The sequence below is a fragment of the Rutidosis leptorrhynchoides genome, chromosome 2, assembly GCF_046630445.1.
Source record: "Rutidosis leptorrhynchoides isolate AG116_Rl617_1_P2 chromosome 2, CSIRO_AGI_Rlap_v1, whole genome shotgun sequence".
NCBI lineage: Eukaryota > Viridiplantae > Streptophyta > Magnoliopsida > Asterales > Asteraceae > Rutidosis > Rutidosis leptorrhynchoides.
Window position 1 is genome coordinate 112,433,628 of NC_092334.1, and position 16,562 is coordinate 112,450,189.

Consider the following 16,562-nt stretch of genomic DNA (forward strand, 5'->3'; position numbering starts at 1 on the left):
ATCAACGAGTTGTACACTTGAAGCTATATGCATCAAGGATGAGAACAGTGATGAACGTCAAGCACCAAGAACCCACCGGAACACACTGTTTACTGTTTTCTAGAACTGATCAGAATACCTGGGCTACTGTAAAGTTCATTTTCGGTTAGCTCTATTCGAGTAGATAATTTTTCGTTTAAGACTTGTCTTAATCCGAGTTACGGTTTAGGATCTATGGCCCTCCGAACGTCACTATGTCCTTTTAACGTTGTGCTGAAAATTCTGACCTACTCGCACTTAAACCGTCGCCACGGTCAAACAAAGACGAGTTTGCTTCTGGAATTTTTACAGCAACTAAAGGACTCATATACGGATCCATGTCCATTGGTCTCACCTTATTTCAGTAGATATAGAGGCCTAAGTGACTGATCGAAGTCAGCGTTTGTTTTAAACTCTTATCTAGAACGAAACTTACTTTATACTTTTGTTTGATGATGAATGATGATGACCCTTAAGACCTAATTTACATACATTTAAACCTATTGGGACGATTTACTAACTTAGTAATATTTGATTTAGGTTGAGGACTTTCCGGACCTACATACTTGCTTACTTCCCGACTCAACTTTACTACTACTTTACCACTGTGAGTTATAGCATCCCTTTTTACTTTAACTATTTTGGGAACTGAGAATACATACGCATTTTATGTTTTACATACTAGGCACGAGTACTTAAACTTTATATATGTGTGGGTTATACAACGGCATAAACATTCCCTTTAGCTCAGTAGCGTTTAGTCATTGGTTTTTGAACCGGTGAACGCGAATCATATATATGGATCCATAGGGTTTGACATCCCCACTCGGGCTAGTAGCGCTAGCATTTAACGGGTGTTTAATACTTCGTAAACATACGCACTCGCCAAGTGTACTTTCAGGGGGTTATAAACGTTAAGTTAGTTACCAAGTGCCCACGGTTAAACATATACTTTACATACTGTTTTGAAACGCTCTTTGTAGCACTGAAATCTCGTGGCCTACCTTACATACTGTTATACTTAAACTATAGCTCACCAACCTTTGTGTTGACGTTTTTAAGCATGTTTTTCTCAGGTGCTTAAGGTTGCTTGCTTCCGCTGTTGTACTAGTCATGCCTTATAGACTTCCGCTGCCTTTGATAGAGTTGTCACCGCATGAAACGTTATCTTGCATTCATAAACTTTATTACTTTTGGAAATATGATTTGTAACGACCTAAGGGTCACGTACTATTAACTTTGCTTCTATTCATAGAAGCATACTTTTGGATGTAAAACATTTGACGTTGATTATGACGTCACCTTTTATCATGAATGCAAACTTCTTTTGAAACCGCATATAGTATTTGACCTTGTAATGATCCTGTTGTTGATGATTCGTACACGATGATTTTGTACGGGGCATCACAGTAATGCTTAAACACTTCTGCCTTCACCTCGTCAGGCTTATCATTCCATTCTCCATTGATTATGAGGCCCCTGATGTTACATCTGCTATAATTGTTTCAAATAATAGAGTGAAAATACTTTGTGTTTTCGTCTCCTTCTAGGGTCCAACGCACACGCGCCTTTTGCTTAAGCATACCGGACCTGATCTTTTCTTTATTTAACCATTCTTTTCGAGCGTTTTTCCAGGCTTCTAACTCTTCTGCATTTAGATTACCCGTCTCTGCTTTTAATTCCAATGCTTGAGCTAAACTCTTGTGAACCTCGATATCATTGTCTAACTTACCAAATTTTTCTTTGCTCCACTCCTTAAGAGAATTTTTAACTGACTTGAGATTATTCATGAAGATTCTGTCTTTGCGGGGACCCGAAATAGAAACCTTACCCCACGCTTCTGTAACTACCTTATAAATACCATCCTCGTCTAACCAAACATCGAACACCTTAAACGGTTTGGGCCCGTAGTCTTTCTCATCATCTTTTAGAACAATTGGGCAATAGTCGGATTCGGTTCTATCTAAAGCCACTGCCATGAGGTTGTCCCATAAAATAAAGAAATTATTGGAAACTAAGAAACGATCAAGTTTGCTAAACTTGATCCCATCGTCACTTACCCGAGTAAAAGACCTTCCGCCAAGTGGGATATCGAATAGGTTGTTTGTTTCAATCATGTCATTAAACCTACGAGCCCTATTTGCCATAAAATCACAGTTAAATCGTTCTGTCTCGTCTCTCACCTCATTAAAATCCCCACATAAAACCCATGCCTCATCACTATCTGCTAGTAATCTAGTTAACGAATCCCATAACCTCTGTTTTTTCACATCATCGTGTGGCCCATAAACGTTCAGAATGTTGATTTCAATACCATTGCTTCGCCACTTTCCTTTAATACCAATTACCCTATCAAACTTTATGATGTTGACGGCCTCGAACAGTTTAGTATCCCAGATTAATAACTGCCCTCCCGATTTGCCTACCATCTCCTGTTGAATGAAATCACAGTCTGTGGATCCCCAAAGGTTACGAATCCATGAATCATTAACAGTGTGGATCTTTATCTCTTGTAATGCTACAAAAGATGGTTTTTCCTTCATAATCAATTTTTTAACAGGCCCGAATTTACTATTTTTACCCGAATAAAAACCCCTTATGTTAAAAGAAATTATCTTCATTAATAACAGCAATGGGCGATAAAGATGAACTTACTGTGGAGATGTCTTCTTCTGCCACTTCAACCCTAACCTGCACCCAAACTCATGTACTCCTTCTGAATTAATTGGTCCAAAGGAGCACGATGAGTCACTTTTCCCAGCATCGCAGGAATGGAACTTCACCTGTTTTCCCTTATTTGTGTTTGCAATCGAACAGGTTTTTTGACTCGTCGTATCACAAGAAGTACACCTTGATCTAATTGGTTGATTGTCTAGCTTTTTCCTAGCAACACTTTTTAAATTCATCATTCTGGAAGAAGTTTTCCAGCGACGAATACTTGAAAGGCAACAATCCTTTTTATTTGATTCGTTTCTTTTGGAACCCTTTGACGCACCTTTTTTAGTTCCAGATTGAGCTTTGGAAGATTGTCCATGTGATTTAACAGTATCATTGGGTCCACCCGTATCTTTACCTTTAGATTTTAAGTTATTATTGTTGACTGGAAAACTGTGATGATCGCTCCAAATCCATATGGACGAACACGTCATTCATCGATTTCATTGCGAGGTATTTGACCTCTATATGATACCTTTTGTAAATATTGCATTCTTTTGAAAAGGCACACCATAAATGAATATTTAAATCAAAGGTTTTCGACATCTAATGATTTCTACATATAGACAATCACCGTAATATAATAGTTTACAATAGTACTTCCGTTGACAATGCGGTCAAAATAAGATACATGGTGATGATTTGGTGAATGCAACGTTTCCTTGAAAAATATGCCATGTAAGACTCCATGCACATAGCTTGTCTAACATATAAGCAAACAGCGGAAGACTTCTAGGGAACCTGAGAATAAACATGCTAACAAGTGTCAACACAAAGGTTGGTGAGTTCATAGTTTTAATGTTTTGCATAATCTGTACATAAAGGTGGATCACAAGATTTCAGTTGTTTCATCCAGAAACGTTTATCAAAATATTCTACAAGATTGAGCACCCTGGTAACTAAACTTAAAGTATATATAATTTGTACCCTTTGTATAATCATCTTAATAATACACGCAAACCAACGTGTACGCTTCTCAAATAGCATACGTCCGTTAAAAGGCTAGTGCTCTAGCTCAGACGGGGATATCAAGCCTTATGGATCCATATACTACTACTCGCGCCCACCAGTTCTTATAACTGGCAGTTAACAGTTACCAAAGCTAAGGGATTTTCGGTTCAAACTCAGTGTAGAATTTAGTATGTACTTGTATCCATTGCGTTTAAAATAAAGTGCATGTATTCTCAGCCCAAAAATATAGATTGCAAAAGCAATTAAAAAGGGAGCAAATGAAACTCACGCATATAAATATTGTAAATCAGTTAATAAAGCATTTGCATGTATTCTCAGCCCAAAAATGTAGAGAGTAAAAGGGATCATATGAAACTCACCTCAGCAGCATATAAAGTCGTTCACCAAAATGTGATCGAAACACGGATTACCAAATAACCGTAGATCTCAACCTAGAGAACATATGTTGGTCAATAAATGTCTATCAAGATAGGTCAGGTCATAGTGTATCATAATCCTAATGCTCGATATTTGTAGTGACCCGAACTTTTTCATGTTTATATATATTAATTGAGATTGATATTTACAAGATTAAATGTTTCCAACATGTTAAGCAATCAAACTTGTTAAGACTTGATTAATTGAAATATGTTTCATATAGACAATTGACCACCCAAGTTGACCGGTGATTCACGAACGTTAAAACTTGTAAAAACTATATGATAACATATATATGGATATATATATAGTTAACATGATACTATGATAAGTAAACATATCATTAAGTATATTAACAATGAACTACATATGTAAAAACAAGACTACTAACTTAATGATTTTTAAACGAGACATATATGTAACGATTATCGTTGTAAAGACATTTAATGTATATATATCATATTAAGAGATATTCATACATGATAATATCATGATAATATAATAATTTAAAATCTCATTTGATATTATAAACATTGGGTTAACAACATTTAACAAGATCGTTAACCTAAAGGTTTCAAAACAACACTTACATGTAACGACTAACGATGACTTAACGACTCAGTTAAAATGTATATACATGTAGTGTTTTAATATGTAGTTATACACATTTGAAAGACTTCAATACACTTATCAAAATACTTCTACTTAACAAAAATGCTTACAATTACATCCTCGTTCAGTTTCATCAACAATTCTACTCGTATGCACCCGTATTCGTACTCGTACAATACACAGCTTTTAGATGTATGTACTATTGGTATATACACTCCAATGATCAGCTCTTAGCAGCCCATGTGAGTCACCTAACACATGTGGGAACCATCATTTGGCAACTAGCATGAAATATCTCATAAAATTACAAAAATATGAGTAATCATTCATGACTTATTTACATGAAAACAAAATTACATATCCTTTATATCTAATCCATACACCAACGACCAAAAACACCTACAAACACTTTCATTCTTCAATTTTATTCATCTAATTGATCTCTCTCAAGTTCTATCTTCAAGTTCTAAGTGTTCTTCATAAATTCCAAAAGTTCTAGTTTCATAAAATCAAGAATACTTTCAAGTTTGCTAGCTCACTTCCAATCTTGTAAGGTGATCATCCAACCTCAAGAAATCTTTGTTTCTTACAGTAGGTTATCATTCTAATACAAGGTAATAATCATATTCAAACTTTGGTTCAATTTCTATAACTATAACAATCTTATTTCAAGTGATGATCTTACTTGAACTTGTTTTCGTGTCATGATTCTGCTTCAAGAACTTCGAGCCATCCAAGGATCCATTGAAGCTAGATCCATTTTTCTCTTTTCCAGTAGGTTTATCCAAGGAACTTAAGGTAGTAATGATGTTCATAACATCATTCGATTCATACATATAAAGCTATCTTATTCGAAGGTTTAAACTTGTAATCACTAGAACATAGTTTAGTTAATTCTAAACTTGTTCGCAAACAAAAGTTAATTCTTCTAACTTGACTTTTAAAATCAACTAAACACATATTCTATATCTATATGATATGCTAACTTAATGATTTAAAACCTGGAAACACGAAAAACACCGTAAAACCGGATTTACGCCGTCGTAGTAACACCGCGGGCTGTTTTGGGTTAGTTAATTAAAAACTATGATAAACTTTGATTTAAAAGTTGTTATTCTGAGAAAATGATTTTTATTATGAACATGAATCTATATCCAAAAATTATGGTTAAACTCAAAGTGGAAGTATGTTTTCTAAAATGGTCATCTAGACGTCGTTCTTTCGACTGAAATGACTACCTTTACAAAAACGACTTGTAACTTATTTTTCCGACTATAAACCTATACTTTTTCTGTTTAGATTCATAAAATAGAGTTCAATATGAAACCATAGCAATTTGATTCACTCAAAACGGATTTAAAATGAAGAAGTTATGGGTAAAACAAGATTGGATAATTTTTCTCATTTTAGCTACGTGAAAATTGGTAACAAATCTATTCCAACCATAACTTAATCAACTTGTATTGTATATTATGTAATCTTGAGATACCATAGACACGTATACAATGTTTCGACCTATCATGTCGACACATCTATATATATTTCGGAACAACCATAGACACTCTATATGTGAATGTTGGAGTTAGCTATACAGGGTTGAGGTTGATTCCAAAATATATATAGTTTGAGTTGTGATCAATACTGAGATATGTATACACTGGGTCGTGGATTGATTCAAGATAATATTTATCGATTTATTTCTGTACATCTAACTGTGGACAACTAGTTGTAGGTTACTAACGAGGACAGCTGACTTAATAAACTTAAAACATCAAAATATATTAAAAGTGTTGTAAATATATTTTGAACATACTTTGATATATATGTATATATTGTTATAGGTTCGTGAATCAACCAGTGGCCAAGTCTTACTTCCCGACGAAGTAAAAATCTGTGAAAGTGAGTTATAGTCCCACTTTTAAAATCTAATATTTTTGGGATGAGAATACATGCAGGTTTTATAAATGATTTACAAAATAGACACAAGTACGTGAAACTACATTCTATGGTTGAATTATCGAAATCGAATATGCCCCTTTTTATTAAGTCTGGTAATCTAAGAATTAGGGAACAGACACCCTAATTGACGCGAATCCTAAAGATAGATCTATTGGGCCTAACAAACCCCATCCAAAGTACCGGATGCTTTAGTACTTCGAAATTTATATCATATCCGAGGGGTGTCCCGGAATGATGGGGATATTCTTATATATGCATCTTGTTAATGTCGGTTACCAGGTGTTCACCATATGAATGATTTTTATCTCTATGTATGGGATGTGTATTGAAATATAAAATCTTGTGGTCTATTGTTACGATTTGATATATATAGGTTAAACCTATAACTCACCAACATTTTTGTTGACGTTTAAAGCATGTTTATTCTCAGGTGAATATTAAGAGCTTCCGCTGTTGCATACTAAAATAAGGACAAGATTTGGAGTCCATGTTTGTATGATATTGTGTAAAAACTGCATTCAAGAAACTGATTTCGATGTAACATATTTGTATTGTAAACCATTATGTAATGGTCGTGTGTAAACAGGATATTTTAGATTATCATTATTTGATAATCTACGTAAAGCTTTTTAAACCTTTATTTATGAAATAAAGGTTATGGTTTGTTTTAAAAATGAATGCAGTCTTTGAAAAACGTCTCATATAGAGGTCAAAACCTCGCACCGAAATCAATTAATATGGAACGTTTTTAATCAATAAGAACGGGACATTTCAATATTGACATACAAAAGTTATCCAATGTTGTTTCAAAAAGTCAATTTTGACAATAGTTTAACAAAACGAGACGTACCTTATATAAGGATTCATTTACTCGGTTGGTAATATTCAAAAATCTAATTTATCAATCTCGTAAACAAGTTTTTTAAATCTTAATTGTAGATTCAAAAGCAATTTCAATTAACTTCAATCATAATTCAGTTGCTCATATCTTTTAATCCGTTCATCGAAATTATTCGATATCAAAATGAAAAGTTATTGATTTTTCGCCAGCTTTCCAAAAACATGTATATCATATACCTTTTACCAGTAATATATGTATTTAATTCGTGGTACATCATAAACTGTTTAACAAGGAAATTTAGCATACAAGCATGTATAAATATATATACTCGAGCACTAGACATGGATACACAATTATTATATAAAAGATAAAATATAAGTACTTACACATCAATATTGAGATTCAACATTGTAGAAAAGTACGTAAACGTAACGGAGATGATAACATTAGGTTTAACTTGCAATTAATACCCATGAATATTACCCATAACCTCCTTGGCAATAACCCATAATTTCCTTAGCTTTATCCCGCTCATAAAACTATTTTGAAAGTGACACGCTCATGACCTCGTCGTAGTATTTTATGTATAATACTAATATAAATACTACTAATAATAATAAGATTAATAATAATATTAATCTTAATAATAATAATAATAATAATAATAATAATAATAATAATAATAATAATAATAATAATAATAATAATATAATTAATAAATATAATACGGAGTAATTTTTAAATTAAAACAGAGGCAAATATCTCGAGCTTTATAGGTGTGGCCTGTCCAGGACTGCCATGCGATCGCATGGCCTCCAAGACCATTTCCCATGTGATCGCATGGGATGGATTTCCAGCTCATGATCTTTTAACTTCTAGTTTGTCGACATATTTTTTAATTATTAATATAATATATTTAATTTATATAATTAATTATATATTATATTAAATTCACATGCATAGTTGACTTGTAATTTTCGTTCTGATAAGTCGTACGTCATCACTCGACTTATGTCCCGGTTCCGGTTTTTCGAGCGTCCTATCGTATACTGAGAAAACTTGTACTTTACGTTTCGTGAATCGTACCTTTGTCAAAATATAGTCTTAAATCATCCATAAACTATACCACTGTAGCAAAGTACTGTAGCAATTCACTGTAGCAAAGTTACTGTAGCAATTCACTGTAGCAAAGTCAATTTCACTGTAGCAAATAGTGATTTTCAAAAACACTGTAGCATTTTTGGTACTGTAACAATTTGAAAATGTTACTATCGTTTACTAAATAACTTGAAATTATATATATGTATATATCTTTTTAATATATATAAATCAGTTTTTAAATACACATTGGAAGTTATTTATAAATAAATTTTAATAATGAATATTTCAACTTATCATATATATTCAAATAGATATTTAAACCAATAAGTTTAATGTACGGTATCAAATAATTAATACATTGTTACCTTTTCAAGTTATAGTATATATGTATCTATTTACATATAATTGTTCGCGAATCGTCGAAAATAACCGAAGGGTATTTAAATATATAAAAGTAGTTCAAAAATTTTGAGATTCAGTTTTACAGACTTTGCTTATCGTGTCATAAATGTTAATCATACAAAGATTAAGTTTAAATTTGGTCAGAAATTTCCGGGTCATCACAAAAACTGCAAGGCCCATTAACCCCTTTAGATATTGGGCTTGAAGTACCCTTGTCCAGGTTGGTATTATCATTCGTAATTGGGCCATCTTTGACATAAGGTGGATTATGCTGCTCTGGGCCTGTTGTAGGGACATGACCGTTATCTTCCTGGCTTGCTTCATTATGAGGTGTTGCGTGGATTGACTCAACATAATGAGGCGCCGTATATGGGGAACGGTTACCCCCATTAAATGTTGTTTCGGGAACCGATTCGTCTTCTCTGTCATTCTCTGCATTGACAGTGTCATGATTACTTTTGAAGACATTTTCTAGGTTACAACAATCGGATTCTTCATCTTCTACCACCGGAATATTACTTTTCCGGTCAGTATTATCGGACATATTGCAAGGATTTTGAGCAAACCGAGATTCATTCAGCTTTTCATCGTTTGAAGCTGGATCCAGGTTAAAGAAACCAATATCATCGTCTGAACCATCGAACGTATCATCTATGAATTCATCATCATCATCAATAAACTCATCATCATCTGTGCAGGATTTTGTAGACTTATTTTCGTCCTGGACACCAGATTGGTCAAAAGACATCTGGATAATTCTATTGGTATCTTCTTTTATAGTTACATAAGTTAACCCAATGCCATCTGAAAGTGTAACCCAACCATCAATTAGATTTGTGTTATTACACAAGTGAACTAATACCGTTCCAGATGTGAGATTTTGACTCTTTTCTTCGATTTTACAATTCTCCATCTCAAGTATTCTTCCCCACCAACCTGCAATCGATCTAAAGGTATCCTCATGCCATTTAGTGATAGGGACGCCTCTAATATCAACCCAAGTTAGCCTTCCAGGTGACCACTGAGAATCGCTAAGAGCACAGACCTTAACACACCATCTGTGCAAACCATGATTTTTGTTATTTAGGATTGCCTCAGCAGCTTCTGAAGAATCACAAACCACTAGCACACTTAGACCACCTAAATATTTTAGATGGAAGTTAACCATCCCTTCTGCTCTACATAAATCTTCAAAAATAAAGAAAGAATTTAACCCTTTAAACTCACACATGAAGGACCTACCCTGAATATCCAAGTTATGATGGACCCCCTTTAAGTTGATTGTACGCCCATCCATCAAGTTGTAGCCTCATTTTTACCATTAGGGCAGTCCATCTTATCCATTCCCAATCTGTTGAGTTTACATCTAAGATCTTCCTTCTCTTCATTAGCTTTCGTGAGCTTCATCCTCAGATCTTCATGTGTATCTCTTACTACACCACGGAAGTTACGTTCATCTCTGAATGCGTAAAAGTGTTGCTGTTGGTTGACAGTAGCTGATCTATGTTCCTGACGGAACTGGACTTTGTTAAGACTTGGTTCATCCCTTTTCTTTGCTTTGAATATCCTGATCGGAGCACCATCAAAAGTAATTTTTTCAAGCGAGGTTAACAGTTGATCCGAGTTGTTTACCTTACAGAACCTTGCAAAGGCAAATCGGCTGCCGTTTTTCAGCCTCTTTCTCGCCACGTAGATATCACGAATGTCTCCATAAGGCTTGAATGTTCTCCATAGATCAGCTACCGTCCAATTAATGGGGAAGTTGAAGAACATGAATGATGTCAAGTGGATTCCGAAAATTCTTGATAAACGATCTTGAAGTCCTCCGTTGTACCGTTCTCGCAACCTAACCGAGCTGCCATAGCCTGAGTTGTTCACTCTCCTCACTCTCTCTCGTCACACTCTCTCTCACACTCCCCATAGTTGTTCATTCTCGAGTTCAAATTCCGTGGTTACCGATTTTGGGTGAAGGTAATGGTTGGATGGTGTATTATGGTGATGTTTGTTGGTGGTTTCTGGAAAAAGAAATTAAAAATAAATTTTGATGATGAAGATGGTGGTTGGGTGGTGGATTATGGTGGTGTATGGTGGGTGGTTGTTGGGTAAAAGATATTCAAATTAAAGGTATGGGGTTGTTAAAAACCATTATTTTTTAAAACGAATTAATTATACACGTAGGTTACAATTTTTTTTTAACACAACATGCACTTTAGAAAATTGATAATTCAACAATTTTATGCAAGGCCTATATGAAAAGTTAACAACTTTTAATTTTAAAATTCAAATATAAAATCATATCATATAAAAAATAATAAGATAGTTATCTAGCACAAGTCAGATTAAAAATGATTACGAATTTCAACAACACTAAAATCAATATATATATATATATATATATATATATATATATATATATATATATATATATATATATATATATATATATATATATATATATATATATATATATATATATATATATATATATATATATATATATATATATATTATAAAGCGCGTGCCAATAATTCTACGTGTCAATTTCTCAATTAATCTGAATAAAATAATCCTACGTGTCATCTTCTCATTAACAATGACATATATAAATATATTTTCCTATTAATTTTAATATTTTATTTATATTTATGTACCTATATCTATCTATATTAATATTAGTTTCCTTAATGTCAATAAAATATACTCCGTATATATATCATAATTGAAGGATTTAATTAATAAAACGAAGTCAAACGAATTCAAACGCTTAATTAATAAAACGAATGAATCACATCACATTTAACTATAACAAAACGAATTGAAACGCTTTTTTGTCAATTGTTTGAGGGTAACAATTTTAAAAATGAGAGTCAAACATTTATCATCTAAATTCAAATTAGTTTATTATTAATACTCTTATTATAGTAACAAATTTATAGATTTATACATTATTATAAAGCATATGTAATTTTTTTAACAGCAGTTCGGGATCGTCCAGGGGACTAAACCACCTACACGTTCATCTCATGCAGTTGCATAAGTCGCCCCCAACTGCTACCCAGGAGAAAACCTGACCTCTCACCCACTGGCCCCACAACGCGATGTGCGAAAAATAGTCTTGAATGAAATTCAAGGGTTATGGTTTATATAGCATATATATGTAGTATGTTGACATGTCATCTACTTATTAAATTCTAAAAAATTAATTTCATATTCTCTCTTTACAAAATTTTAAAAATTACGTTATTATAATATTTGTAGAATATTATATAAACGCACGGGCTCATATTTGTCATATGAAGTTAAAATAGTTATTTGATAATACTTATAAATATTTAGATGTATGTCTGCTCTGTTTCGTTTGAGATTTTAACATAATGGAATTAGTTTGTACTAAAAACATAAACAATTAGAGTTCATAAAATATTATTCATAACGCTTGGTTTTAAAACAACTTTTTAGCGGCTCATTTTGGTGTTTTATCGATTATTTGTCAATTGAAGTTAAAATGATTTTAACGGACGAACTCATAATCTATGTGTTAGTATTCAGGACTAATATTTTCGAACAAATATTATCAGTGGTAAATGATTTTTTATTGTAATTATATTATACAAAATATCAATATTAACGTTATCAATTACTAATTTATGCAAATGTCGTGCAATGCACGGGCTCATAAAACTAGTATATATATATATATATATATATATATATATATATATATATATATATATATATATATATATATATATACACACACATACACACATTAACTAAGGGGAATGATTCTAACACACCTTTTTTTGATCATCACACACCTTTTACCCTATTATTAAAGGGTAGTTCAAGTAAATTGGTGTGTGAGAATCAAAAAAAGGTGTGTTAGAATCATCTCCCATTAACTAAACCCTTAATTGTGACATATAAAGCTATAAAATCTTATTATAATAAGTTAGGGTTTGGATTTCCGTACAATCTAGAGCTAGACACAAGAATTCTTGAGAACGATGATTAACCGATCACTAGCGACCCCCAAAATACAACTTGAATTGATGATCAATTTAGAAAATTGATGGTGATTTTTGTGTTGGTGATGGGTGCCGAATTCAAGAGAGGAAAAGAAAGAAAACACGGTCAAGGTTTGTGTACAATGAAAAGAGGATATACCCTAAATATCAAATACTGTAACAAATAAGTATAACCGGATCCCTGAATGGATGTATGGGCAGATCGGCCTAGCCATAAAGTAGCCATCCTTAAATTTTTTTTTTTTTTTTTTGACAAAATGCCATGAAATATTGTCCGTTTGTTCGGTAAAATTTGGTGAATTCTCCGTTCACGTTTTTTTTTTTTTTTTTTAACGGATGCATCAGCGGATCCTTGGCAACTAATCGCGGGACCGGGTTGTTTGTCAACTAATCGCAGAAAATTAGAGAGAAAACTTTCCGCCCCAAGGAATTGAACCCGGGTTGCTTGACAACTAATCGCGGGCCCTTCCACACAGAGACTTGATACCATTGAAGCAAACATTCGTTGGTCTCCGTTCACGTTTTCTAACTTTAATTATATAGTCCTGAGTATAGAAATCCTTAATTTAAAGTGAAATCTATGTATGCACAAATACAATTTACGCAAATAAATGTGGGAAATTAATATGTATAAGAATAAGAATTAAATCGTAACGGAAAAATCATGATCGTTACAATATGGCTCAAGAAATCACTACTTTGATCAGCAAAAAAAGTTGTTATTAATAAAAATATGTTTTCATACTTCAATGTTGCAGTAGTTTCATTTATTTAGATCACGGCTGAAAAATTTGTGACCAAACATATATAAGCGACCGTGAAGTTTCAAACATTTACATATATGTTTTGCTCACAAATTTTTCATAAAAATCGATAAAATTAAGATCTCAAATTCATAATTCCATAAAAGTATTTAGTATTTTTGTGACGTATGAACTCGTAAGAATGCAGTGTAGCACCTTCTGTAGATGGCGCGCTCTGATTAAAATTGCATAAATTACACACGATTGAACTATTCCTATATTAATGACACGCTGATCAAAATAATAGCATATATTGCACACAATTGAAGCCCTAATTGTTCGTTACACATTATGAATATATATGACCTTAGGTTGATACCTTTAGGTACACTTATCCCATTTAATTATGTTTATAACAATTAATGATTAATTTTAGTGTATTATCTAATTTAATATATGTGAGGACTTTCTTTGTTGTTTGACAGGTAAACCGGTTGGAAAATGAAGGTTACTATGGAGGTGTTCGGTTGCTGATGGCAATATGTAAAGTATTCACTAAATATTGTAAAGAACAGGGGATTCATCTTCATAGCAAAAACTTTTCGCTTTCATATGACACAAACATCCCTCGACAGGTAAAGAACAGGGGATTCATCATTGATATAATTACCGTTTCAAGCAGAAATTTGAATTACCATTTTTATTTTTAATTTTTCAGACAGGGCTATCGGGTTCAAGTGCGATTGTATGTGCTACCTTTAGCTGTCTTCTTGACTTCTACAATATAAGAGATAAAATACCTGTAGAGATAAGGCCACAACTTATTTTAAATGCTGAAAATGAACTTGGCATTGTTGCTGGTTTACAAGACAGAGTGGCACAAGTTTACGGTGGACTTTTGTACATGGTGGGTGCACTACATATTTGACGTACTCATGCGTTTTATACGGATTGTGATTTTTTTTTTTTTTTTGGCTTAACATAAGTACACATTACTTTTATGTTCAGGATTTTAACATGGAGAGTATGAATAAACATGGTCATGGCAATTACATACAGTTGGATACAAGTCTACTCCCACCTCTTCATCTAATTTATGCTGAAAATCCAAGTGATTCTGGAAAGGTTAGCACCATAAATACAAATGTTTTATTATAGTTGTAAAGTGAAATTAGGGAATTTTAATATGGGAGGTAAAAGTAGGAGTTACACGCGAAATTGAACATATGGTTCTGATTGAACTATTTCATCGTGATATAGGTACATAGTACAGTTCGACAAAGATGGCTAGATGGAGATAAGTTGATAATATCATCGATGGAGGAAGTGGCAAACTTAGCTCTTGAAGGGAAGGCAGCATTACTTAAAAAAGATTATACTAAACTTGCAACCCTAATGAATCAAAACTTCGATCTACGAAGGTATAACATCCTGGTCATTATATGAAAAAGACTGCTAAACTAAATTATGCGGTCCTTCTAATTGGTACATTATTTGTGGCAAAAGGTTGATAGCCGGCAACCCAGACCGGTTCACAATCGACTGTCTATCCGTAATGTGTCTATCCGTAATGTGGGCAGTGCTGTAAAGCTCCTCGATTAATGCCGAGTACTCACCGAGTAGTCTTTTTAGGAACCGACCAAGCCGATTTTCCAAAATCCGAGTAGTCAATAACGGTCTATGGGTCAAGATCAAATCTGGTCGGTCAAAATCAGTCAAAGTCAATATTGGTTAACATTTTAATATACGTTTAATTTGGAAGTTTAGAGCTTTTGAACAAATGAAAATTGTATTTATGTTTCTAAACAAATATGCTAATGTATAATTTTGGAATTTATAATCTAAATTTATAAAAAGTCCCCACCGAGTACTCCCCAAGTAGCGATTTTTGCAACCTTGACAGGAGAGGGGGCCACTCAATGGTTGTGCCTACATCTTCTGCTATTTGTGTCAAAGATGCCCTTACTACCAACTGGGCTATACGCTTAACGCATATAGTGAAATAATCTTGATTGTATTTCAGGCGGATGTTTGGTGATGCGGCACTTGGTGCGTTAAACATAGAGATGGTAGAGATCGCGAGAAGAGTGGGAGCTGCTTCAAAGTTTACGGGAAGTGGAGGTGCGGTGGTTGCGTTTTGCCCCGATGGACCATCACAAGTTGAGCTTCTAGAGAAAGCGTGTAAGAAGGCCGGTTTCTCGATTGAACCCGTCAAAATTGTACCTTCACTTCTCAATGAAATCGATATCGCAACTCTATCAACATCAAATACTTCTCAATGATATCGGTTTCGCACATGTTCGTTGCCAATTTACCGTATTTGATGCTCTGAGAGATTTCTTGAAGATAACTCTTAGAAATTATCTTTTTAGTTGGAACATATGTACTTAACTTCTAATTTGATTTAGAGACCAACTTGGCAAATCCGAAATTATTAATATTCTTTAATCTATTTTCTTCATGTGCAAATTGTGGCTCCTAAGACTTTTTTTTTTTTTTTCCCCGAGTTAAAACATTAAATTATCCATAAAAATTTGGAACAATCTCACTACATAGGAAATTTTTGATAAGATTTTTGGTCACTAAGAAGCAGCTAAAGCATGGATATTTATGCAACTTTAAAATGGAATTTTTTAATTGTAACCGTTAGTGCTATATTTATGAATTTAGGAATGCAAATTTGAGTTGTACATTATATTATACAGTATACAATTGAGAATTTGGGTTACCATTGTAACCCACTTTCATGATTCA

General features: G+C 33.3%; 2 protein-coding genes across 2 annotated transcripts; one reads left to right on the forward strand and one right to left on the reverse strand.

The window, feature by feature from the left end:
* Nucleotides 1–1,523: 1,523 nt before the first annotated feature.
* LOC139888183 (uncharacterized) lies at nt 1,524–2,561 on the reverse strand. Its single transcript, XM_071871213.1, has one exon. It carries the CDS (start codon nt 2,559–2,561, stop codon nt 1,524–1,526), a length of 1,038 nt encoding a protein of 345 aa, XP_071727314.1.
* Nucleotides 2,562–14,298: 11,737 nt separating this feature from the next.
* LOC139891308 (glucuronokinase 1-like) lies at nt 14,299–16,233 on the forward strand. Its single transcript, XM_071874262.1, has 5 exons — nt 14,299–14,443; nt 14,527–14,715; nt 14,817–14,933; nt 15,069–15,229; nt 15,832–16,233. Exons 1-5 carry the CDS (start codon nt 14,342–14,344, stop codon nt 16,088–16,090), a joined length of 828 nt encoding a protein of 275 aa, XP_071730363.1. The 5' UTR covers nt 14,299–14,341; the 3' UTR covers nt 16,091–16,233.
* The last annotated feature ends 329 nt before the right edge of the window (nt 16,234–16,562 follow it).